Consider the following 27,512-nt stretch of genomic DNA (forward strand, 5'->3'; position numbering starts at 1 on the left):
ACATTTACAGTGTTCAAATAAAGTGTTGCAAATATTTTCTCCCAGTCTGTAGCTTGATTCTTATTCTCTTAACAATGTATTTTAAGAGTTATTAATTTTAATGTCAAATTTATCAAATTTTTATATCTTGCTATTTGTTTTCTATTTGTTCCACTTGTTCTTTGTCCTCTTTCTCATCTTTTTGTCTACTTTCAAGCATTTAAAAAATTATTCTATTTCATCGAATAATTTTTATTGATGTAATATTAGTTATCACTGTTTTTGTTACTCTAGCATTTGCTTTAGGGATTATAGTATACAGATGTTTTAACTTAAAGATAACTTGTAATAGCCAACTTTTAATAGACATTATGCACAGTCTAAGAACCTTACAAACTATATTTCCATTTAGTCTCTCTAGGCTGTTGTTGTCATATATTTTACGTTTTTACTCATGCTGCAGAACTCACATGACACTGATATGATTTCTAAACAGCCCATTGTCTTTTAAAGATATTTAAGTAATAAGGGCAGGTATTGTATATTTACTGATGGTGTTACTATTGCCAGTGCTCTTCATTTCTTTGTATGGATCCATGTTTCTATCTGCATGAAGATGTTCTTTATTTTCCTTCTTCCTGAAAGGCTTTTACACTGTTCTCATAGTCCAGGTTTGCTGGTAATAAAGTACTTTTAACTTCTGTATGTCTGAAAAATATCTTTATTCCATCCTTTCTTGAAAGACGGTTTTGCTGGGCATAGAAGCCCCGGGGAGACAGTTTTCTGCTTTTGGTTGGGAGGTGTTTCACTGGAAGCGTGAGAGATGTTGCTCCACTGCCCTTCCCCTTGCATCGCTTCCAGAAAGAAGTCTGGTATCATCCTTGTTCTGTTCTCTGTGTAAGACTTGACTTTTTCTCTTTATCACTCTGAGTTTTGATCCATTTGCTTATGATGTGTTGTGATGTGGTTTTCTTCATAGTACCCCCACTTGGGGTTGTTGAGCTTCCTGGGTCTGTGGGTTTATAGTTTGCATCAAATGTGGAAAATGCTCACCTATTAATTTTTAAAAATATTTTTTCTATCCATCCACTCTCTTTTCTCCTTTGAGAACTCCAATGACACACAGATTAGTCAACTGAAGTTGTCTCACAGATCACCAAAACTCTATTGTGTGAAAAGGCAGGAAAATAGGACCTATAATAAGGATAAAAATCAATTAATCTAAAATGACCCAGCAATAGAAAAACCTAGACCAGTGAGCCGAGATCGCACCACTGCACTCCAGCCTGGGCGACAGAGCCAGACTCCATCTCAAAAAAAAAAAAAAAAAAAAAAAAATAGAGGTGACTAGAAAAGAAGATGTTTAAAAAGATTCCTTAAGGAGGTCAATAAGAATTTTTTCAAGGTTGATAAATGCTGCTGTAATTGAGCGTTTCTTTCCCTTGCTTCAGGTGGTTTCATGCACTTTGTTACACACTGAAAGGGGACCCCCTCCAGCTTTGCAGAATTTTCTCCAAGTGCAGCTCCTTCCTCGCTGGCACTTCCTCCTGCCATCTCTAGCCACCTTCGTGCACCTGAACTCTCAGCAACAGCTACTCCACTCACACACCTGCTAGGCTTCCTTAAGCTATCTCCATTGTCGCACTGCTGTCTCAAATTCTCTCAGGTTGTAAGCTGGGATATTCACAGCACACGTCTTGTTTGTTTCCCATCCTTCAGGGATGACATTCCGTGCTGATGTCCAGTGTACTGAAAACCACTGTTTCATGTATTTTGTCTGGCTTGAGGTTGTTTCATGCAGGAGAGTTAGAGGGTAAATATGCTCCCTATTACTCCATCTTATCCAGAAGTAAAATAAGAAAAAAAAATATATATATGTAAGTGTAAACACACATACACATACATATGTATGTATGTAAATAACGTATATAAATCACATCCTAAAGATTTGGAACAAGAAGAAAATTCAGCTGTCAATTATGTTTACTCACTGCAGATTAAGATGAACATTGTAGACTGGAGCATATTATGGGAGCAGGGAAACCTGTAGAATTGGTCAGGAACTAGAAATGTCAGGACCTGCATTCTAACCCATTTTTGTCAGTAATTATCTGTGTAACATTTTATCAAAGCAGTGAAGGCCTTTGTGAAATTTGCAAGAATAGGGATAATTATATGATTTACCTCACTGGCTTGCTTAAGGAGTTAAAATGTGATATGAGTCATACAAAGTGCTCATGCAGCCACAGAGGTTCTATTTTAAGGGCTTTCTTAAATGTTTAGGTACCATCACAAACTAGCTAAGTTAGAAATGTTCATATCGCAAAATCTAAAAGTTCATCTTATGAGTTTAGACATTTTTATTCGCAGAGCAAATGCAACAATGTGAACCTCACATTTTAAAATATATAATGGCACAATAAAATGCAAAAATATAATTTTAGTTCATAATCCTCCACCTATAGGCAATAAACTGTTATCAGTTTGTTAAAAAAAATACCACAGGAAGTAGTTCTTCAGTACATTTTCCTGACGATATGATTAATCCATAATAAATTCTGCTACTACTGCTAGTAATGGCAACTTTATGTAACCTTCTTAAACAATTATTCACATTTGCACTCAAGTATACCAACTGAAACCATAAGTGGCTGTTCTGACAATGCATCAGCAGTGAGCTTAGCCTGAGGTACATCCATTAGGAGTGATGTGAAGGAGGAGGAAAGCATTGGACTCTATGATATTTCATGTCTTTACCAATAGAAAAGCTCTATAATTCTTGGAATTCGATTTTTTAATTAAAAAATTGGTTCTCTCTTTACACTTAATTGCCAAAACAGTGTTTACAAATACTTTCATCTTGCCCCAGATTGGCCAATGAGGTAGAAGGTTAAACAACCAATTCATCATGTTTTGATTTAAAACGTGTCCATATCATTCTTCCCCAACTTCAACTATATTTTAATAATCCATTTATTATAACCTCACATATGGATTCAAGAATAAACTAAGTAAATAGAGCATTTGTTTGCCTTCCAGTTGCATATGAAGAAATTAATGTGTTATTAAAGAAAAAAGCCATGAAAATCGATTTTCCATCTGCACTCTTTTATTTGTTGCAATACTTTTTATAACAGCTAAGATTTGGAAGCACCCTAAGTGTTCATCAACAGATGAATGGAAAAAGAAAATGTGGTTCACATACAAAATGGAGTGCTATTCAGCCATAAAAGAGAATGAGATCCTGTCACTTGCAACAACATGGATGGAACTGGAGATCATTATGTTAAGTGAAATAGGCCAGGCATAGAAAGACAAACATTGCATGTTCTCATTTATTTATGGGATCTAAAAATCAAAACAATGGAACTCATGGATATACAGAGTAGAAGGATGATTAGTAGAGGCTGAAAAAAGTGGTAGACAGCTGGGATAATGGTGGGGCAGAGGTGGGGATAGGTTAATGGGTTAAAAAAAAAACAGAAATAGAAAGAGTAAGACTTACTATATGATAGCACAATAGTCAATACAAACTTCATTGCATATTTTAAAATAACTTAAAGAGTGTAGAGTGTTTGTAACACAAAGGATGCATGTTGAGGGGATGGATACCCCCATATTCTCCATGAGGTGCTTATTTCACAGTACATGCCTGTATCAAAACATTTCATGTACTCCATAAATATATACACCTAGTATGTACACACAAAATAAAAAATAAAAAATAGGTTTCCCATCAAATATTCTTTCAGAGACGATGTGCACAAAGATCCAGAATTACTGTCAGTCTAGGCAGACAGCATATCAAATCGCCTAGTGTGATTTTCTCCTCTGCTAAATAATACTGCGAAGGCAGGAAGCTGGGCTTCTCTACGGATGGAAGTTAAGAGAGAGAAGTGTCAGGAGTTTAGTCCGAGCATGACAACTTACTAGTACTGTCTACTTGAAGACATTAACTCTTACAACCTTATCTTTGTCTCATGTATAAAACTGAGGGAGCAGGTTAAAAAAAATCTTATATGTTAATATATGACTTATTCCACTCCATGTCTCCATTACAATGAAAGATCATACAGAGTCTGGATGAAAATATGTTAAATTTACGATGATCTTTCACAGTAATAGAGACATGGGGTAGAATATATCATGTACCAGTACTAACTACTATCAAAGTATGTTAAGTTTATGCCATAATAATTACTCTTAGGAAACAATCAAGATTTACAGTGATTTCCTAAGGTGAATTTGGACAAAAATATTGAGATAATACCACAGTGCACCAGTGTCACTCTTTTACAGAGATAAGCCTTCAATGTCACATTAACCACTCTATTTTTAATATTAGAATTTTGAAGTTGTTAAGCATCAGAATCTTCAGCTTTCTCAAATGAAGAATGGCAATTATATGTTATTTTCTTTTTTAATTTGAAGACAAAATTTGGGAAATTATTACGCTTTTACTTTTATATTACAAAAAGGTGTTACTTGCAACCAGCATCTACATATCTAAATAACATTTAAAGACTAAGTTCTCTGCAACAATAAAAAGTACTTAATTTAGATTTTAGTAAGTTGACTGTTAGATGGTTGCTCTCTGGCAGAAGTTTAAATATATACACTCAGAAATATTTTTACATCTAGCAATCAGTAAATATTTATCTCTTTTTCTTGCACTTTGCGTTTAATAATTTAAAATAAATATCAAATCAAAAAAGATCAACAAATCTTAATAATCTCAAAATATACAAGAAGGGTAAAGTAATGCATAAACCAATACAGAATACATTTGTCTGCACATTTTTGCATAAATTTAAAAAGCATGTAATTTTGTAATTTTAATTTTATAGAGCATTCCCTAAAATATTTTTTATTTTATTTTAAAAGGAGTTTACTTTCAAATAAGATTAAGTCTGAAAATCAGTACAAAAGATTGATGGTGATGATGTATCAATAGAATTTGATGCATCCGTTTTGCTGTCTTGCAAAAAGTGCAGTGAGCAATGGGCTGTCTGTACTTTCAATACAGATGTAGTATTCTGAGAAGAGATCATTTGTTAAGAGAGGATTTAAGACACAGAGTGTATTCATTCTTTCAAAAACAACACAGATGAGAAGATGGAAATTCATTTATGTTATAGTAATGCTGAATCAGTGTATTTCCAACTTGCCCTGATGTGGAAGAAATATACCACCATCTCATTAGTCCCTGGTAGGCAGTTGGTATGTGGAATATGAAGACTGTAGCATCACTGCTTTTATATAATTGGTTTATTGAATCCAAATGGTGGTTCCATGCATTATCAAATAACCACTGCTTCAATATTAGTCCTTGGAACTGTCTTCATCAAGTTAATTCCAATCCTTTGCTGTCTTAGTGTGTATGTGAGACATGTTCCAGTTAATAGCATATATTCAACTTTGGGTAATCTATGGAAATTTGGCCCCATGGTCATAAACCTGTGATCAGAATGGCAGATTTAATAAACATATAAATGCTAACTTTTCTTGGAGTGAACAGCTTTCAGTTTACATTCCAAAAGCAATTAGATGAGATAATACACAATGATATTTATAACTAGAGCAGTTCAAAAGTTAGAAAAGGAATTAGTGATCTTTAGTTACGCTATTTTTTTTTTTAATAAATTGAAAAGATGTTCTGTACAACATAACAGAGTCACAGGAAATTAAAGGCATATCAGTAACAACTTTTAGAAAAAGAGAAATGAATGATAGAGGAAAACAGATATGACCTCTCAAAATTTTGGGGAAATAAGTTTAGGATGATGTTTCATTCAGGTATTAATGACACAAATAAAGGATAACTCTATGTAAGAAGTAGTGTTTATATCTGGTTGTAAATTTAGTTAAAAACATAATCACAATTTACAAAAACTGTAATTACAAATTACAAAGAAAAATAGGCAGACAATCTTGTAATGACATCCTCTTGCATCTTGTTACCTACCGATTTTCTGTTCCATTACAAAATTCAATACTAAAATTTCATGGCTAACATTCAATATTAATTTCAACAGTAAAATTTATCAAAATGATTAAAAACAGTCAATTAGAAAAAGCAATACACCAAAAATAACAGTAGTATTTCCAGGCTTCTCCTGTGTTGTATTAACCGTCACACGGGGGAAGAAACGGGCTGTAAATTTTGGGTAGGCCGCTTGGCTCTGGATTCCAGGACTATGGAAAAGCCAGTGAAGGTAAACCAAGAAGCATTTCCTGTTTCAAAAACAGCAGCAGAGGGCCAAAAAGAGGGATCCCAGATATGTTTTCAAGTAACAAAAAGCATTTTACAAATGCATTTTCCATTAACAAAGTGCAAGTTTGTCTTTCACATCTGAACAAAAGTTCTGTCATTTGTAAAAAATAAAGTAGGGTCACAGCTTTATAATCCTTTTCTCATCTAAAACCCCACAACTATTAACACAGATCAAACTGCAGTTGTGGAAGACAGTCTTTGAATGGGGAAGCTACTGGAAGGTGATTCATGGCCATACCTAACTCACCGTTCGGAAATGGACGTGGAGGACTGTTTCACGGAGGGAGAAAGGGGCCTCCCAGAGGCGCTGAGGCTGCAGGGCTTCAGCCAGGCGACAGCACTGCACCCGCTGTGTGCACCCTGCTGGCAACAGCAGGCACGTCCACAGTCACGGTGATAGAGACAGCCACAGCTGCCAATCAGAAGACTCACTCTTTCTGGCTTTCATGGACTGTGTGTTGCACGTAGCGCTCACTGTTTAGAGCTGTCTTAGCACTCTTCTTTTTTCGAGACTTTTGACTCATTTTCTTTGCGTAACTTTCTCTGTTGATAGATGCGTATGGCTATGGCAGTGATGCAAAGCAAAATAAATATCACAACTGCTATCACACCTAGGGAGGAAAAAGAAAAATAAAATATCAGAATTTTCTTTTTCCTTTTTAGAGAGAGGGTCTCACTCTGTCACCCACGCTGGAGTGCAGTGGCATAGCTAACTGTAGCCTCAACCCTCCCAAGTAGCTGAGACTATAGGCCACTTCACCACGTTCAGCTACCTTTTTTTTTTTTTTTTTTAAACAATTATTCTTTGTAGAGATATGGGGTGTTGTAGAGATGCTATGTTGAGATGCTATGTTGCCTGGGCTGGTCTCGAACTCTTGGGCTAAAGTGATCCTCTCACCTTGGCCTCCCAAATTGTTGGGATTACAAGTGTGAGTTACCGTGCCTGGCCTCAATGTCAGAATATAAATGGTGATTTTTGCTCCAATCAGAGGCTTTGAAGACATCATTGCTTTTTAAGTTTGGTTAAAATAAACCAACCATCTATTATATTATAAACTGAAAACATCAAAACTCAGAAATGCTAACGCCAAGTAATTTTATGACATTTAGCATACTTCTGAGCTACGACGACTTTTGGATGTGGCTGTGTTACACTTTTTCCCTACAGGTATATGATGATTGGGTTTCAGATAATGCTTTCAGATTTAAAATAAGAAAGACATACACGTCTCTAAGACCACGTGCATCCTTCAGTTAACAAGTGGGAAATTTTAAATCATTTAAAAAGTATAGAGTGTTTAGCATCATCATAGATCATTAAATGTTATCGTTAGTACAATGAAATGGGTACATTTTAATAAAATTGTTTTCAAATACTTTTATGATACTATACTTTTGAAATGCAGTAGTGTAGCATATATGTAATCAATCCCTATTACCAAAAATAATGCAGGCAGATTTATTATTATTTTTTTACCTGGAATGTGGATTATTTGAAAGAGGTAGGTGAAATGTTTTAAAATATTGAAACCATTAGCAATGCCCATGATTCTCGACTCTAGCTGCACACTAAGTCAGTAAATCAGAATAAATGAATGGAAGGCCTGGGTACCAGTATCTTTACAAATTGTTTCAGGCTTTCATTCAGAGCCAGAGTGCTAAAGTGTGAAGCCATGCCACAGAATGCTGTTTACTGAAGCAATCATATGAGTGACAAATGAAAGTAAAATCTATGCTACAAGAAATAAATACATATAAAGACAAGCTTCTGAAGGTCATCAGAATATGTCACCCCCAAATATGCCTTTTTGACAAATATTTTGAGGTAAAGGCAATTAAGAAGCAGCCAATGGAGGAAGAGCTCTCTAGAGCCTCCCCTCTTTTCACCTGAAGACAGGATGTAAATTCTCTTTTACCGGAGACCATTCTTACCAGCTCAGGGATGTCAGCAGAAGCAGATACAAACACACATACTCCATTAGTTTCTTCCCACATATTTATCTTCCCATGGTTTCTCGCCTTTGGAAGCCTAAAATTGCTTTCCATTGTCCTGTCATTTCCCCACGAATGTATTGTTGAAGATGAGCCAGAGTTCTAAGCCACTGCGCTTTGACTTTCACTGAGGTTTCTCCCACATGCTGTGGGCTGCATGCCTTAGTAAACTGGCTTGTTTTTCTCTTGTTAATCAGAGGTCTGTCCCAACTACAAACTTATGAGTGATGAGGAGAAATTATATTTCCTCCCCCACGCTTTTACTGCCTACATCGTACATTTAAAGCACTTCACAAAAATATTAATTTATATCTTCAGCCAGTCCATATTAGAAAATGCAAACTGCCTTTGGGAGAGCCCAGGGGAAGCCTTCCAGACTCCTTTTCATCCCCTCCTTCAGAAACCAAGTAAGAACTTATCAGGGAAAGGGAACACTGCTAAGATGTTTCTCTACATTTACTCAGTCAATCTTGCCAGTGATACTTGACCACAAGCACTATAATACAATTCCAAAGATAAGAGCTGGTTCTGTTATCAACTTGCCCACTTCCTTATCACCAAAAGCTGGCCACTATCCCTGACATTGTGTAAATGTCTGTAGGCCTTGGAAACCTAGTCTGAAAATGTTCGGCATGTTGAAATTGCATTTGCATTGCAATGAAAAAAATCTCCTAAAAAAGGCAGGATTGATTTAGGACTGTATTGTATTTAAAATTGAACACACAAGTATACCTTTTAGATATGCATTATTGACCACATTCCCACTGGAAACTTTAAAAACAGTTTTTGTTCACCAGGTCATGTATTTTTAATTTACACCTTACTGATTTCTAAGAGAAAAAGAATTGAGATAGTGATGGAAATGTAAATATCCCCAACTCAAATTTAGTCAAAACTTTATTATGTCGAAACTGTTTTCTGTCATTTTGGAGGAAACAAACACACCTAGTTTACTTTTGTATGTGTTATAGATTCTGCAGAATAAGAATACAATCAACATTGCAATAATTCGGTTGGGCGTGGTGGCTCACGCCTGTAATCCCAGCACTTTAGGAGGCCGAGGCGGGTAGATCACGAGGTCAGGAGATAGAGACCATCCTGGCTAACACGGTGAAACCCCGTCTCTACTAAAAATACAAAAAATTAGCCGGACATGGTGGTGGGCACCTGTAGTCCTAGCTACTCGGGAGGCTGAGTCAGGAGAATGGCATAAACCCGGGAGGTGGAGCTTACAGTGAGCCAAAATCACGCCACTGCACTGCAGCCTGGGCAACAAAGCAAGACTCCATCTCAAAAAAAAAAAAAAAAAAATTTCAATAATTCACTCGTTAATTAACAAGGAAAGGTGAATGCTTATTTTTTGCACCAGTTCTAAATAAATTATATTTTAGAAAAAAGTTTTCATTGCCTAAACATACTTTTAAACTGTGCTTAATTTTACTTTTCTTCAGTTAAAAATAACTGCAAAACATTCTTAGCCTATTAGATGAGTTCTTGTCAAAGTATGATTAAAAGTGAAACATACAATGGCTACTGCTGTAAATGTCCTTAATGACAGGGAATTGTACACTTTAAAATAATAATGCACTTTAAATAATGTGTGCATTTAAAACTTCTTAAATAAGTGAAACATTGTTATGGGAGTATCCTAAATCATGCCACTTGTCATTGAAGGAAAGTACTATAAAGTCTGTGCTCTGATAATTAGCTGAGGTTTCCATTGCTTTGAACATAATTACTTTAGGTCCGTCCAGCAGTTGCCATTACCTTGACAAATATCCCATATGTCCTAGGGAATACAGCTATTTTCAAATTCATTATTAGTTTTGTAACTGTTCTTCAAAAAAAATGGTTTCAGCAGAATTCTTACACACTGAGCATCCCCAGGGAAGCTGAAATCAGCAGATACTGCCTCAGAAAATCAAGGAAGGCCGGGCACGGTGGCCATGCTTTTGCTCTCAGTACTTTGGGATGCTGAGGCGGACGGATCACTTGAGGCCAAGAGTTCGAGACCAGCACGGCCAATATGGAGAAACCCCGTCTCTACCAAAAACACAACAAATTCGCCAGGCATAGTGGCGCATGGCTGTAATCCTAACTACTTGGGAGGCTGAGGCAGGAGAATCGCTTGAACCCGGGAGGTGGAGGTTGCAGTGAATGGCGATCTCGCCACTGCACTCCAGCCTGGGTGACAGCGGGAGACTCCTGTCTCAAATAGAAAAAAACAAAAAACAGAAAAACACAAAGCAATACATAGCACCCCTGTGACCTCACCACTGAGTGTTGATTCTTACATATATTTCCCATTGTGCTAAGCAATGCACCATTATCTAAAGCGATAATGACAAACAACAGGTCATTCAGGGCCTTGTTACCTCCGATGACCGCCGAGTCTCTTCTGTCTGCATTAACCAAGGGCTCTCCCTCATCCGCTGGTCCAGAACGACCTACAACGGGGAAAGGGAGAAAGATGTTTATTAGCTTGATTTAATCACGCCACAATTCACACATACCAACTTTTGTCAATTAAAAGTGAATTAAAATAAGAACATCACAGAAATAGATTTTAAAAAAGGAAAAAAGGGAGGATGACAGAGACAGAGATAGAGAAGAGAAGGCTTTTGAGAAATTCACAAACGTGTGAGAGAAGCGCAGTTCCGCGTGCGCTGCGGTGGAAGGCCACACACCTGCGCCCCCCGCGAGTCGGGGAGCCAGTTCCCGAGCCGGGGAGCCGGACGCCGCCCCCGCCGCGCAGCGGGTCACAGGGGCCACGTGGCCGCGGACGGTGACCCGGGAGGGGCCGCTGGGGCGCAGCGCCGCCTTCAGGGGAGCAGCGCGGCCAAAGCGCACCGCTGAGAGGCAGCCCGTGAAGCCACTCGCCGCTGCCCGCCTTGTGTCCGGGTCCGCGCCGGCGGCCTCTGAGGACAGAAGGGGGACACACAGTTAGGGCGCAGCGGCGGAGATGGCGCAGGGGCACCCCACACTTGCAAGACAGCGACCCTTGAAAGTCCCTCCAAACCCCTTGTTCCTTCACTCCAGGGGAGGTCACCCTGAATCTTTACTTTTGGCAACCATTTCCATTGTCAGGGTTATGATAACAGATTTGTTCAAGTCCAGATGGCTGGCTCGCTGCAAGTACCAGAGCTTCCCAGGAAAGCAGTTAATGGCATACATTTAAGAAATCCTCTGCCATTTAATTTTTAAAATATAGCATTAAAATACAATTTTAATGGGACTCAGTCAATAATCCGGAGATGACAGAAAAACGACTCTTGGAGATGAGGGCAGAGCTCTGCAAATCCTTTCTGGTTTTGCTTATTGTATTATAGTTGCTATTTTGTATGATGACTTTCATATTATCTAAATAAACTGTATCTTTTGTCATCAGATAATATCCCTCTTAAGATTCGATTATATTCCAATCTTAAATTCAACGTTATCTGAAAGTAGTGCTGCATTTCTTACATTTATCAGCTGTTGCCTGCTGGTTTTTTTCAGGCCCCTTCATGTTCAATATTGTAAGAGCATTTAACTGTTATTTTTAAACCTAGTTTGACAGAATTTAGTCCATTCGTCTTTAGAGGAATAACCACTATATCTGATTTTATTCTTTTTTATCTTACACTATGTACTTCGCAGGATTGTTTCATCTTTTTTCCTTTTATTTTGCTGGTTTAATCAGTTTCCTTCTTATTTCCTGCTTTCCCTTTTGTGAGTTTGAGAGCTCAACTTCCCTAGCCCTCACAATCAAAATTGTTCCTTTACACGATTACATGAAAACAAGATCCTCTTTTTCCACCTTTCCCCACTCCCAACAATGAGATGATCGATCGCACGGGTTCTTTCTCCCGACCCTCCCTCCCACCCCACCGCGGGGTCCCCCCAACAGTTCTTCCCTAAATGGGAGGCTTGGGAAATTCTTTCTTTCTTCTCTCACTTTTACCTTTTTACCTTTCTTTCTTTGGTTTTACTCTAGTACAGTTAGATCCTGACCAGAATGACAATTTCTCTTACACTTATATTTTTCTATGATGTTTCCAGTTCAAGAATCTTTACATAATTTATTTTTTTCCAAGAAAGAACTGTGACAGGATTGACAAAGACTCTCCCCATGACCAGATGTTGGTCAGGCTACTCTAAGCTCTCTGCTCAACCAGCCTGACCTTTGGTCTTTCATCGTCCAGCTTACCTAGAATTCTGCCAATTTGGTTTTAACCCAAATCTCCCACCCTCAGTATCTGATCACCCTCAATATCTAATCACCACCTTTTCATCCCTCTCATCACCCGACAGGTGATATCTGACTACCCTGGCCTGGCTTCACCAAGAATCCTGGTAAGTCATTTTGGCAAGAATTACTCTCTCCTATTTTGTAATTTTCCACTCAGACACCCCACCACAGCCACTCTGCTCCTCGGCTATGAATCCCCACTTTTCCTTGTTGTATTTGAAGTTGAGCTCAATCTCTTTCCCCAACTGCAAAGCCCCATTCCAGTAATTCCTATACCTATTGCCGTAGTCCTGAATAAAGTCTGCCACACCATTTTAACAAGTGTAAGAGTATTTTTATCTTTTGACATGATACAAGATGGTTTTACATTAAATAGTTGTAGTTTAGAGAAGAATCATGTAATTTTAGGGCAGACTTTTTGTTTGTTTTTGAGACGGAGTTTCACTCTGTCCCCAGGCTGGAGTGCAGTGGCATGATCTCAGCTCACTGCAACCTCCGCCTCTGGGGTTCAAGCGATTCTCCTGCCTCAGCCTCCCAAGTAGCTTGGACTACAGGCAGGCACGCACCACCACACCCAGCTAATTTTTTTTTGGTATTTTTAGTGGAGATGGGGTTTCACCATGTTGGCTAGGATGGTCTCGATCTCTTGACCTTGTGAGCTGCCCACCTCGGCCTCCCAAAGTGTTGGGATTACAGGCATGAACCACCACGCCCAGCCAGACTTCTCTTTAAAACCCTGAATAAAAACCTTGAACAATTGTTTAATTTGGAGCTGATGAAACAGAGTAGAACTTTCTTACATCTTTAGTAAATGACTTAATTAGAAAATGATCACCATATATACTTTTTTTAAGCTGGAAAATCTGAAAGGAGTTCCTTTGCCCACTCTGAAGTGTACCTGGCAATCACACCACCACGCAGGATTTTGTACTCATGATTTTATACTCCCAGGTTTTAGCCAGCACTGCTATTTATTATCAGTTAACCAATATTCAGTAGAACTCAACTCTTACTGTGGTGACATGTAGATACAGTTTACTCTCTATTACCTTGACATGGCAACATGGCCAAAACCCTTCACTTTTGCTTCTCTTAGCTGAATAGCAGTAATCAAAAATGTTTTTGACCTGTCTGCCTCCCTTTCTGGGCTTTCTCAACTTTGGGGTCCTGTACCCAGCCCCCTTCCAGTTCTCTATTCTCTTCCATCAAAGCCTGCTCCTGAGTAAATTCATGTTTGCATAAATCCCTGATCATGGCTTTTGATAACACTTTCAGGGGCATGTGTATTTTGGCAGAAGAGTCAAAAGAATGGATCTCTAATATAGAATTTGAAATACTGGCACTCGAAGTTGTGACAAAAAAAATATTTGAGGTAAGGTTGTCTTCCCAGCCCATTGAAGTTATGCCAAATAGACAGATATCTATCCTTACAAAAGGGTGCCACTTGGTTGAACTAAAGGAGAAAACGACCAGATAAGTAAGTGGACAGTCTTCTACACTGTGCAATATGGTAGACACTAGCCACATGTGACCACTGAAATTCAAATCAGGCCGGGTGCGGTGGCTCACACCTGTAATCCCAGCACTTTGGGAGGCCGAGGCGGGAGGATCATGAGGTCAGGAGATCAAGACCATCCTGGCTAAACGGTGAAACCCTGTCTCTACTAAAATACAAAAAAAAAAAAAAAAAAAAAAAATTAGCTGGGTGTGGTGGCGGGCACCTGTAGTCCCAGCTACTTGGGGGCTGAGGCAGGAGAATGGCATGAACCTAGGAGGCGGAGCTTGCAGTGAGCCGAGATCACGCCACTGCACTACAGCCTGGACAACAGAGCGAGACTCTGTCTCAAAAAAAGAAAAAAAAAGAAATTCAGATCAATTAAAATTAAATAAAATTCAGTCCCTCAGTTACACTAGCCACACTTCTAGTGCTTAAAAACACATTTATCTCAGGTGTGTCTGGAGACGACCACATAGGACAGCACAGACTTTACAGGTTTTCATCATCACAGAAAGTTCTATTGGACAGCATTAGTTTTGTTGATTTATACTTTCAAAGACCTCAAGACATCTGTGATGTGCACTGAATCCTGGTTAACGGACCAAGTTAGAACAATCTTAGAATTTTCTACTGAAGAGAATCTTGAGGATAACTTAGTACAGCCTCCTCGTTTTATCAATAGAGAGGGACTGATTGATATAATCACCGATCTTTCTCAGAAAAAACCCCCACAAAATCTCGTATCTTCTTGACTTTACAGAGTTTTGGGGCGTTTTTATTCTGTAATGTTGAAAGAGGCAATCCGCCATCGGCTCTGAGTGTCTCCTCATGCTTTGCTGGGTTTGCCAAGAAGTGCAAGACACGGACAGGACTTTACTTAGGCCACTTCTCAAGGCTGCATTTGAAGGAAGCAACCTTGAGGGATGAGGTCATGACCCCCTCCAGGACAAAGAACAGACTTGCTTATTGCTTGTTACAAAATCGGTAGATTCCCCAAACTCAGTGTTCCTCTGCTACAGTGCAAACCTGGCCACAGGTGCAGCCTTCATTTGCACCCATCACTGCCCCATAAGGCTTGAAGGCCAAGGAAAAACAATGCAAACGAGCTGCTGCTCACGAGGCTTGCCCTGCCATGAGTAATAGGGTCCTTTGTCTCTGTACCAGGACAGCATCCACAAAACAGTTAAAAGCTGTTAACTTACTAGCTTGTAAGTCAGGTAAAATCAAATCCCAGACCCAACATCAAACATTTATTCTAAATGAGACAAACACCATAGCATAGAAGTAATATGAAATACATAGGTGGATGAATTTTAAATGGTAAAACTGTATGTCTTATGTGACATCTCCTTACAAAACTCAAAAGGCAATTTCCAGAAATATTTAATTACCAAAAGTATTCGGCATTCTTACATATCTAGAGCTCCGTTTGAAATACAGTCCTTCAGTAGGGTTTTCTTCAGCCCAGAATGTGTACCTCCTAAGGTATATAAGCTCAGCTGTATTCATATGTAATTGCTTACAGGCTATTTTTTTATTTTTATTTTTTGGGAGCAGACAAAAAGGCATCTTCAATTTTTGCACTCTTTTTTCGAGATATATATATATGTATTTTTAAAGATAGTGTTTAAGGGGCCGGGCGGGGTGGCTCACGCCTGTAATCCCAGCACTTTGGGAGGCCAAGGCAGGCGGATCATGAGGTCAGGAGTTCGAGACCAGCCTGACCAACATGGTGAAACCCTGTCTCTACTAAAAATACAAAAAGTGGCTGGGCGTGGAGGTGGGCGCCTGTAATCCCAGCTACTCAGGAGGCTGAGGCAGGAGACTCGTGTGAACCCGGGAGGCGGAGCTTGCAGTGAGCTGAGATTGTGCCACAGCACTCCAGCCTGGATTTAAAAAAAAACAAAAAGATAGTGTTTAAATACACATGCACATATACACACACAAAGAAAATAGAAAGAATACCAATAATACCAAAGTATCTAAAAACAAATCTTAATTTATAATGGATCACTTTTACTGAATTATAAAGTATTTTAGGTGTTCGCGTTCTTTAAGGCTACCTCTTGGATAAAATTCAAAGCAATATAGAAAATTTAAAATCTAAGGCCGGGCGCGGTGGCTCAAGCCTGTAATCCCAGCACTTTGGGAGGCCGAGGCGGGCGGATCACAAGGTCAGGAGATCGAGACCATCCTGGCTAACACGGTGAAACCCCGTCTCTACTAAAAAGTACAAAAAGTAGCCGGGCGAGGTGGCGGGCGCCTGTAGTCCCAGCTACTCGGGAGGCTGAGGCAGGAGAATGGCGTGAACCCGGGAGGTGGAGATTGCAGTGAGCTGAGATCCGGCCACTGCACTCCAGCTTGGGTGACAGAGCGAGACTCTGTCTCAAAAAAAAAAAAAAAAAAAAAAAAATTTAAAATCTAAAAAGTTTACATTTAAATAGGTTTACTCTGAATTGATCTTGTGATAATCAATCTGAATGGTCTTCATTCAGTAAGATTACACAGAAATGGCAAAATCATATTGAGGTGCTCAGAAACAGCATCTTAATTATGATGGATTCTGGGCCATTTTTTTCTAAGGCATTGTTAGGGTGCATAATAATAAATTAGGCTGGATATGGGCATTATTTTATTAGAATTGCTCATATATTAGCCTATGTGCCTATTAACATGTGAGTGTCGTGAGGGTGGGCAGCTGTAGTGTTTCTGTCATTCAGAGGCTTTCTCGGTACTTATAAACTGTTCATAGTAGATGCTCACCAAATATGTTTACATGAACGGATGAATCAAAGATTTACAGAGACTCCAGAGAAATATATTGATAACTTAGAACAGAGTGTTTTGGGTAACTTTCTTTGTAAAATTAGTGGCTTCTCTATGAGCCAACTTGTTGGTCTATTTTACTATAAGTTAAAGAAAGCACTTCCTATATAATTCCAAATCTAAATATAAAAGTGTAGTTTTGGTATAATTACTAAATGATGTGAGAGTGGCAAAAAATTTATAGCAGAACCAATCCTAAAATATAGTTGTTCAAAGTATAAAGTGTTTTATTAATCTTTGATGATTATCTCTACCTCCAAGGACAGGCAAAATGAATATTTATAATTTTCTAAGATCAGTTGCTTCTTACTATATACTTCATTGCTGAATTTGAATGTAGATTTTTATACCATAAGTTACATGCCTTTGAATATACCATCCTTGAATGAAAACATTAACACTTTCAATTCCATGTTCTCCTTTTTTTGGAAGGAAACAAAGATTATATAATAAATATTATTCTACTTTTTGATCCTCTTAATATTAAAGTGTAGTTTATTTTCTTAATTGATTTACATAAGATGGGTATTTTTCTTTAAAAAAATATTATTTTCCTCAGTTCCTTTATTAAATGTAAAGCTAACTGTGCTTTTACAACAGGTTATAAAAGACAATATGATAGACAATTACTGTAACTTTCTACCTTGCGTAATAGATATTTATGAATATGCCTCCCCATTCCTGTTAGATACTAGAGTCATAAAGGATGGAAACAACAGGTAAAGCAGGGCTTGAGACAGAATTAAAACTGTATTCATCTGCTGTAATAAGATAAAGTTTTTTTCTCTTGTTTTCAACTCAAACGTAGTTTTAGCATTGAATGACAGTCTCTGGAGTTGATGTTGATTAATACATACATAATCTGTGAACTCTGTGTCAGCTTTGGTAACATTCACTTTTCAAGAAGGGTTAGAAAATGATTCATTATGCATGATTGCCAAGTGAGAGCGTAAGTGTGGAGGTATTTTTCCAGGAACGCCCTTGCACATCTCACAGGCAGCACTTATGATTATATGTACACTCAGGCAGGAGTACAGTTTGCACCTTGATTGTCACTCACTGTGAAATTATTATTCAAGTAAGACAAGGAGCTTCTTTCAGCATGATGAATGCTTCCAGGGTTTGTGACATGACACTTGCGTTTTTTGGAAAAAAGCCCTTTTTCTACTTACCTAAAACCTTTCCCAATATGACAGATTTGACGGCGTTGAATTCTGTCCCTGAGGACAAGATGACTTGTTTCTTTGCACTCTGGTTAACCTATTAGATGTCCCACGAGAAGCAAACATCAACAGAAAGTACAATTTTAATGATAAGGAAGCAAAGGAAGATGAGGAAAGGAAAGATGAAAATAAATCACTTTTAAGTATCACTACAAAAGTTCAAGGAGCCACCTTCAAATAATTAATCATTTAGAAGGGGAAGCTATTTTAGAGCAATTGCTATGATGCCATCAGCTACCACTGTATCCATGATCTACCCACTTGCTGGCTTTACTCTTCTTCATAATGGAAGGATCTATAATGGGCAGAGTCCATGAAAAAGATGGAAGCAGCTGTTTCAAGCTTAAATACCTGCTCATTCTGTGGAGAACATTTCAAACATAAAACCAAGCATTGTTGTCCTCTATGCAGATTGAAAGTCTATTTTCCTTCAATGCCAATGACAATGTGTAATTTACTTCGTCTGTTGTGACTCAGGTCTATTTTCTTACTTATTCCCATTTTAATGACTATGTGGTGTGCTTTTAAACCGTGTTTTTAAGTTGCTAAAGCATTTGTTCTTTTATAATCAGAATAAGGCAAGTTCCCACTGCAATATCAATGAATAGATTCCACCAGTAGTCACTATAATAAACTAAAGAACATTCCCTACTGAGTAAAGTAAAACAAATAAAGATATTTTGATATTTTAAACAGTAAAATATTAATAATACCTTTGACAGAACTATATTGCTAAACAAACAAAACAAAGCAACACAGAATAAACCACACCTCCTCTCCCCCAGATCCTGGCCGTATTTGGCCTCTTTTTCTTGACTTACGGAAGAGCAGCACTGAATGGGTTGCTCTTTCATTAGTATTTATTATCAAATTTTTGCATTAGATTATTTGTTCTCAAAATAATAATATTAGTTAGTCTGACTTTTGAATTTTGGGGATTACCTCTACCACGACCACTGCGTCTTCTCTGTTAATTTTCACTTGGTGAAGGTGCCCATCAGCCATGTTTTTAAAATCAAAGGCAAATGCATCAGGATTCTGATGTCTATCTAGCTTGTACCTAATCTGCAAACTTCCTAAAAAGAAAAATAAATGGCATTTAAAATTAAAGTGGTATTTTATAAAACTCTTGATACAGATTCTAGAGCACTTTTATTATTATTTACTTACAGCACTTTTGAATCTATTTAGCATCAATTTAGATGCACCCAATAGCCATCTTTCCTGGAACAGTAATTACTTAAGTGCTATTCCAGTGCCAGACTCTGGGTCCAATGATGCTATTTTAAAAGTCAAGACTAAATGTGTTGTTAACAAGCAGTCTCTCTTCATTTTTAAATGAAAAGGTTTAAATTATGCATATGAGCTCAGAACTCAGATCTAAATTCATTATGACTTTGATATTTATTTTATGAAATGATGAAACTCCATACAACATTATATCAATATTCAGTTCCTGTAATTATAACTTCTAATAAGACTCATTTTAATGTATTACTGATACGTGGATAAAGACTTTTTATAGCCAGAATTATTTTAAGTCTCCTGCCATAATCCAAAAATGAGGAAGAGAAAGGTTTTGTCAGGAGACAAGGTTTCAAAAAAAATCTACATCATCTAATATACATACCCCTCTCCTACACAGATGTACCCTCATTATCTATAATTCTCTTGCAGCTTATACTAAGGTCCTGTTGATCAGATATATATATATATTTTTTTGAGGTGGAGTCTCTCTCGGTCACCCAGGCTGGAGTGCAGTGGTGCGATCTCAGCTCACTGCAAGTTCCACCTGCCTGGTTCACGCCATTCTCCTGCCTCAGCGTCCCCAAGTAGCTGGGACTACAGGCGCTTGTCACCACGCCTGGCTAATTTTTTTGTATTTTTTAGTAGAGACAGGGTTTCACAGTGTTAGCCAGGATGGTCTCGATCTCCTGACCTCATGATCTGCCCGCCTTGGCCTCCCAAAGTGCTGGGATTATAGGCGTGAGCCACTGCGTCCAGCCTAATCAGAGATTTTGTAGATTTTTTTGAGACATTAAATTTTTGTGCTGTGTATCTAACAAACTTAAAGCTTGGTCTTCTTGTTCAACTGTGAAAGCCTTAGAATGCCTCAATTACCACTGTTTGAGAGGCTGCTACTATACTTTTCTTCTATTAAAGTGATATAACTAGTTTTTCAGCCACTGATGAGATAGAGAACAGCTGTACTTATCTGTTGCTTAAAGGAATTGGCTTTTATATAGCTGTACTATAACATCCACATAAATGCTCCTCTATTTGGCTTAGAATGAGGAGGGAATGTATGTCATGTATCTAGATATCTTATTTCAAAATGAACTGCAAAACCAATTTGAGTCATCATGTACTATTAAAGGCATCCTATCAAGAATACAACGGCATATCAACTCCATAAAATTATCAAACATGTAATGTGAGAAAAGCATCTTAATTTCATCTTGAAATGCTAGCTTTTATAATAACCATTAAGGAAGGCACTGAAAAAGCAGACATTGGAAGGCATGCAGTTTTCTTTCATTTATAGTTTGAATGCTGAAAAGACCCATGCCATTCCAGTCCTATTTTTCTAATTCAGGGTTCTCTTTTTCTTTACACAAAAGATATTCACCATTGTTGGCGAGGATAACTGAAAGGTATTCCTCATAGAAAGAGCTCACATACAGCAATAAGCTCGGGGTTTGTGTGGTTCGGAAGCTCAGCGTGATTGTTTCTCTGGTCAATGTTACATCTCTGTGTAATGAAGAAACGAGGGAGCTGGAGTTTTCACTTAAAGTGTAATGTTCTTGAAAATCATATGTCATTGAGGAGCCAGTCTGAAAATATGCGGAAATCTCTGAAATGAAAAATACATTTTTGTTATGTTAACAAAACGTAAGTCCAACAGTCTTGTGTTGAGTACGTTTAGAGAATGAGACCAAACCTTAAATATCCTGGGAGATAAAATAATAGTGAAATGCTTTCCTGTTTTATTTTCTATTTTTCACTTTTAAAACTTTTTTAAAAACTGCAGTTTGAAGAAAAAGTAGCAAACTCCAATATACTCATAACCCAGAATTGACTAACATTTAACAGAGATTTTATTTAATTCTCCAAATCATCTTCATCTCATATTTACATATGATTTATTCTCCAGAATAAATGTATAATTTAAAGGTAACTTATCTCATCTTTGGGTTCCAATATTTTCCCAAATCATTCATTTTTAAACATCTTTATTCAGATATAATCCATATGCCATGTAATACGCCCAATTACAGTGTAAAATTCTATGTCTTTTAGTCTATCCGCAGGCATGTGCAAACATTGCCACAATCAGTTTCGGAGTATTTTCACTCCTCCCGACCTTCTTATTCCCTCATACGAAACCCTCCATATCCACTAGCAGTCATTCTCTGTTTCTCTCCAACATCCCAGTCTATGCAACTACTAATTTACTTTCTGTCTCTGCAGAGGTTCCTATTCAGGAGATTTCATATCAGTGGAATCATATAATGTGTGGTCTTTTTAATCTGGCCTCTCACTTACCATGATATTTTCAAGCTTCATCCATCTTGTAGCATATATCAGTATTTTATTCCTTTTTATTGGTGAATAATATTTCATTGGATGTAAATAATAATGGATGTGCCACATTTTGTGGATCTATTTAACAGCTGATAGACATTTGGGTTGTTTCTACTTTTTGACTATTATAAATAATGCTTCCATGAAAATTCACGTGTAAGTTTTTCTATGGACACGTTTTAATTTTTCTTAGGTATATATACCTAGGAGTAAAATTGTGTAATCTTATGATAACAACAACCTTAAGATTTTGAGAAAAGAAAAAAAAAAGATTTTGAGGAACTGCCATATTTTTTCCAAAATAGCTATACCATTTTATATTCCAAACAGCAATTAGGAGGGTTTTAACATCTCCAAATCCTCACCAACATTTGTTATTATCTTTCTTTAAAATTACAACTATATTTGTCTGTGTGAAAAGGTATTTCATGATTGTGTTTCTCTACTGGCTAATGTTGCCAACTATTTTTTCATGATTTTATTGGCCATTCACACATATTTGCTGAAGAAATATCTATTTATAAGCTTTACCTATTATTTAATTGGGTTAAATTTCTTTTTATTCAGTTTTTTTTGTTTTATTTATATATTTATTTATTTATTTTTAGTATACTTTAAGTTCTAGGGTACATGTGCATAACGTGCAGGTTTGTTACATATGTATACTTGTGCCACGTTGGTGTGCTGCACCCATCAACTCATCAGCACCCATCAATTCATCATTTATATCATGTATAACTCCCCAATGCAATCCCTCCCCCCTCCCCCCTCCCCATGATAGGCCCCAGTGTATGATGTTCCCCTTCCCGAGTCCAAGTGATCTCATTGTTCAGTTCCCACCTATAAGTGAGAACATGCGGTGTTTGGTTTTCTCTTCTTGTGATAGTTTGCTAAGAATGATGGTTTCCAGCTGCATCCATGTCCCTACAAAGGACACAAACTCATCCTTTTTTATGGCTGCATAGTATTCCATGGTGTATATGTGCCACATTTTCTTAATCCAGTCTGTCACAGATGGACATTTGGGTTGATTCCAAGTCTTTGCTATTGTGAATAGTGCCGCAATAAACATACGTGTGCATGTGTCTTTGTAGTAGAATAATTTATAATCCTTTGGGTATATACCCAGTAGTGGGATGGCTGGGTCATATGGTACATCTAGTTCTAGATCCTTGAGGAATTGCCATACTGTTTTCCATAATGGTTGAACTAGTTTACAATCCCACCAACAGTGTAAAAGTGTTCCTATTTCTCCACATCCTCTCCAACACCTGTTGTTTCCTGATTTTTTAATGATTGCCATTCTAACTGGTGTGAGATGGTATCTCATTGTGGTTTTGATTTGCATTTCTCTGATGGCCAGTGATGATGAGCATTTTTTCATGTGTCTGTTGGCTGTATGCATGTCTTCTTTTGAGAAATGTCTGTTCATATCCTTTGCCCAATTTTTGATGGGGTTGTTTGTTTTTTTCTTGTATATTTGTTTGAGTTCTTTGTAGATTCTGGATATTAGCCCTTTGTCAGATGAGTAGATTGCAAAAATTTTCTCCCATTCTGTAGGTTGCCTGTTCACTCTGATGGTAGTTTCTTTTGCTGTGCAGAAGCTCTTTAGTTTCATTAGATCCCATTTGTCAATTTTGGCTTTTGCTGCCGTTGCTTTTGGTGTTTTAGACATGAAGTCCTTGCCCATGCCTATGTCCTGAATGGTACTACCTAGATTTTCTTCTAGGGTTTTTATGGTATTAGGTCTAACATTTAAGTCTCTAATCCATCTTTAATTAATCTTCGTATAAGGAGTAAGGAAAGGATCCAGTTTCAGCTTTCTACTTATGGCTAGCCAACTTTCCCAGCACCATTTATTAAATAGGGAATCCTTTCCCCATTTCTTGTTTCTCTCAGGTTTGTCAAAGATCAGATGGCTGTAGATGTGTGGTATTATTTCTGAGGACTCTGTTCTGTTCCATTGGTCTATATCTCTGTTGTGGTACCAGTACCATGCTGTTTTGGTTACTGCAGCCTTGTAGTATAGTTTGAAGTCAGGTAGCGTGACGCCTCCAGCTTTGTCCTTTTGACTTAGGATTGTCTTGGCAATGCGGGCTCTTTTTTGGTTCCATATGAACTTTAAAGCAGTTTTTTCCAATTCCATGAAGAAAGTCATTGGTAGCTTGATGGGGATGGCATTGAATCTATAAATAACCTTGGGCAGTATGGCCATTTTCACAATATTGATTCTTCCTATCCATGAGCATGGTATGTTCTTCCATATGTTTGTGTCCTCTTTTATTTCTCTGAGCAGTGGTTTGTAGTTCTCCTTGAAGAGGTCCTTTACATCCCTTGTAAGTTGGATTCCTAGGTATTTGATTCTCTTTGAAGCAATTGTGAATGGAAGATCATTCCTGATTTGGCTCTCTGCTTGTCTGTTACTGGTGTATAAGAATGCTTGTGATTTTTGCACATTAATTTTGTATCCTGAGACTTTGCTGAAGTTGCTTATCAACTTAAGGAGATTTTGGGCTGAGATGATGGGGTTTTCTAAATATACAATCATGTCATCTGCAAACAGGGACAATTTAACTTCTTTTCCTAACTGGATACCCTTGATTTCTTTCTCTTACTTGATTGCCCTAGCCAGAACTTCCAAGACTATGTTGAATAGGAGTGGTGAGAGAGGGCATCCCTGTCTTGTGCCAGTTTTCAAAGGGAATTTTTCCAGTTTTTGCCCATTCAGTATGATATTAGCTGTGGGTTTGTCATAAATAGCTCTTATTATTTTGAGGTACGTTCCATCAATGCCGAATTTATTGAGCGTTTTTAGCATGAAGGGCTGTTGAATTTTGTCAAAAGCCTTTTCTGCATCTATTGAGATAATCATGTGGTTCTTGTCTTTGGTTCTGTTTATATGCTGGATTACATTTATTGATTTGCGAATGTTGAACCAGCCTTGCATCCCAGGGATGAAGCCCACATGATCATGGGTGGATAAGCTTTTTGATGTGCTGCTGAATCCGGTTTGCCAGTATTTTATTGAGGATTTTTGCATCGATGTTCATCAGGGATAGTGGTCTAAAATTCTCTTTTCTTGTTGTGTCTCTGTCAGGCTTTGGTATCAGGATGATGTTGGCCTCATAAAATGAGTTAGGGAGGATTCCCTCTTTTTCTATTGATTGAAATAGTTTCAGAAGGAATGGTACCAGCTCCTCCTTGTACCTCTGGTAGAATTCAGCTGTGAATCCATCTGGTCCTGGACTTTTATTGGTGGGTTGGCTATTAATTGTTGCCTCAATTTCAGAGCCTGCTATTGGTCTATTCAGGGATTCAACTTCTTCCTGGTTTAGTCTTGGGAGAGTGTAAATGTCCAGGAAATTATCCATTTCTTCTAGATTTTCTAGTTGATTTGCGTAGAGGTGTTTATAGTATTCTCTGATGGTAGTTTGTATTTCTGTGGGGTCAGTGGTGAGATCCCCTTTATCATTTTTTATTGCATCTATTTGATTCCTCTCTCTTTTCTTCTTTATTAGCCTTGCTAGTGGTCTGTCAATTTTGTTGATCTTTTCAAAAAACCAACTCCTGGATTCATTGATTTTTTGGAGGGTTTTTTGTGTCTCTATCTCCTTCAGTTCTGCTCTGATCTTAGTTATTTTTTGCCTTCTGCCAGTTTTTGAATGTGTTTGCTCTTGCCTCTCTAGTTCTTTTCATTGTGATGTTAGAGTGTCAATTTTAGATCTTTCCTGCTTTCTCTTGTGGGCATTTAGTGCTATAAATTTCCCTCTACACACTGCTTTAAATGTGTCCCAGAGATTCTGGTATGTTGTATCTTTGTTCTCATTGGTTTCAAAGAACATCTTTATTTCTGCCTTCATTTCGTTATGTACCCAGTAGTCATTCAGGAGCAGGTCGTTCAGTTTCCATGTAGTTGAGCGGTTTTGATTGAGTTTCTTAGTCCTGAGTTCTAGTTTGATTGCACTGTGGTCTGAGAGACACTTTGTTATAATTTCTGTTCTTTGACATTTGCTGAGGAGTGCTTCACTTCCAATTATGTGGTCAATTTTGGAATAAGTGTGATGTGGTGCTGAGAAGAATGTATATTCTGTTGATTTGGGGTGGAGAGTTCTGTAGATGTCTATTAGGTCCGCTTGGTGCAGAGATGAGTTCAATTCTTGGATATCCTTATTAACTTTCTGTCTCGTTGATCTGTCTAATGTTGACAGTGGACTGTTGAAGTCTCCCATTATTATTGTATGGGAGTCTAAGTCTCTTTGTAAGTCTCTAAGGACTTGCTTTATGAATCTGGGTGCTCCTGTATTGGGTGCATATATATTTAGGATAGTTAGCTCTTCCTGTTGAATTGATCCCTTTACCATTATGTAATGGCCTTCTTTGTCTCTTTTGATCTTTGATGGTTTAAAGTCTGTTTTATCAGAGACTAGGATTGCAACCCCTGCTTTTTTTTGTTCTCCATTTGCTTGGTAGATCTTCCTCCATCCCTTTATTTTGAGCCTATGTATGTCTCTGCATGTGAGATGGGTCTCCTGAATACAGCAGACTGATGGGTCTTGACTCTTTATCCAGTTTGCCAGTCTGTGTCTTTTAATTGGAGCATTTAGTCCATTTACATTTCAGGTTAATATTGTTATGTGTGAACTTGATCCTGCCATTATGATATAAACTGGTTATTTTGCTCGTTAGTTGATGCAGTTTCTTCCTAGCCTCGATGGTCTTTACATTTTGGCATGTTTTTGCAATGGCTGGTACCGGTTGTTCCTTTCCATGTTTAGGGCTTCCTTCAGGGTCTCTTGTAAGGCAGGCCTGGTGGTGACAAAATCTCTAAGCATTTGCTTATCTGTAAAGGATTTTCTTTCTCCTTCATTTATGAAACTTAGTTTGGCTGGATATGAAATTCTGGGTTTAAAATTCTTTTCTTTAAGAATGTTGAATATTGGCCCCCACTCTCTTCTGGCTTGTAGAGTTTCTGCTGAGAGATCTGCTGTTAGTCTGATGGGCTTCCCTTTGTGGGTAACCGACCTTTCTCTCTGGCTGCCCTTAAGATTTTTTCCTTCATTTCAACTTTGGTGAATCTGGCAATTATGTGTCTTGGAGTTGCTCTTCTCGAGGAGTATCTCTGTGGCGTTCTCTGTATTTCCTGAATTTGAATGTTGGCCTGCCCTACTAGGTTGGGGAAGTTCTCCTGGATGATATCCTGCAGAGTGTTTTCCAACTTGGTTCCATTTTCCCCCTCACTTTCAGGCACCCCAATCAGACGTAGATTTGGTCTTTTTACATAATCCCATACTTCTTGCAGGCTTTGTTCATTTCTTTTTCTTTTTTCTTTTGGTTTCTCTTCTCGCTTCATTTCATTCATTTGATCCTCAATCGCTGATACTCTTTCTTCCAGTTGATCGAGTCGGTTACTGGAGCTCGTGGATTTGTCACATATTTCTCGTGTCATGGTTTTCATCTCTGTCATTTCGTTTATGACCTTCTCTGCATTAATTAGTCTAGCTGTCAATTCTTCCACTCTTTTTTCAAGATTTTTAGTTTCTTTGCGCTGGGTACATAATTCCTCCTTTAGCTCTGAGAAGTTTGATGGACTGAAGCCTTCTTCTCTCATGTCATCAAAGTCATTCTCTGACCAGCTTTGATCCGTTGCTGGCGATGGGCTGCGCTCCTTTGCAGGGGGAGATGCGCTCTTATTTTTTGAATTTCCAGCTTCTCTGCCCTGCTTCTTCCCCATCTTTGTGGTTTTATCTGTCTCTGGTCTTTGATGATGGTGATGTACTGATGGGGTTTTGGTATAGGTGTCCTTCCTGTTTGATAGTTTTCCTTCTGACAGTCAGGACCCTCAGCTATAGGTCTGTTGGAGATTGCTTGAGGTCCACTCCAGACCCTGTTTGCCTGGGTATCAGC

General features: G+C 38.0%; 1 protein-coding gene across 1 annotated transcript in view; it reads right to left on the reverse strand.

Annotated features, from left to right (window-relative positions):
- Positions 1 to 6,681: 6,681 nt before the first annotated feature.
- LOC117098297 (contactin-associated protein-like 3) overlaps positions 6,682 to 27,512 on the reverse strand; it is a 79,962-nt gene continuing 59,131 nt past the window's right edge. Inside the window, 7 exon segments of the mRNA XM_033236689.1 lie at positions 6,682 to 6,766; positions 6,768 to 6,864; positions 10,621 to 10,692; positions 10,933 to 11,163; positions 17,973 to 18,060; positions 18,966 to 19,099; positions 20,653 to 20,877. Coding sequence (XP_033092580.1) covers positions 6,682 to 6,766; positions 6,768 to 6,864; positions 10,621 to 10,692; positions 10,933 to 11,163; positions 17,973 to 18,060; positions 18,966 to 19,099; positions 20,653 to 20,877 — 932 coding nt within the window.

Source organism: Trachypithecus francoisi, unplaced genomic scaffold (assembly GCF_009764315.1).
Source record: "Trachypithecus francoisi isolate TF-2019V2 unplaced genomic scaffold, Tfra_2.0 Lachesis_group16, whole genome shotgun sequence".
In the NCBI taxonomy this organism is placed as follows: Eukaryota; Metazoa; Chordata; class Mammalia; order Primates; family Cercopithecidae; genus Trachypithecus; species Trachypithecus francoisi.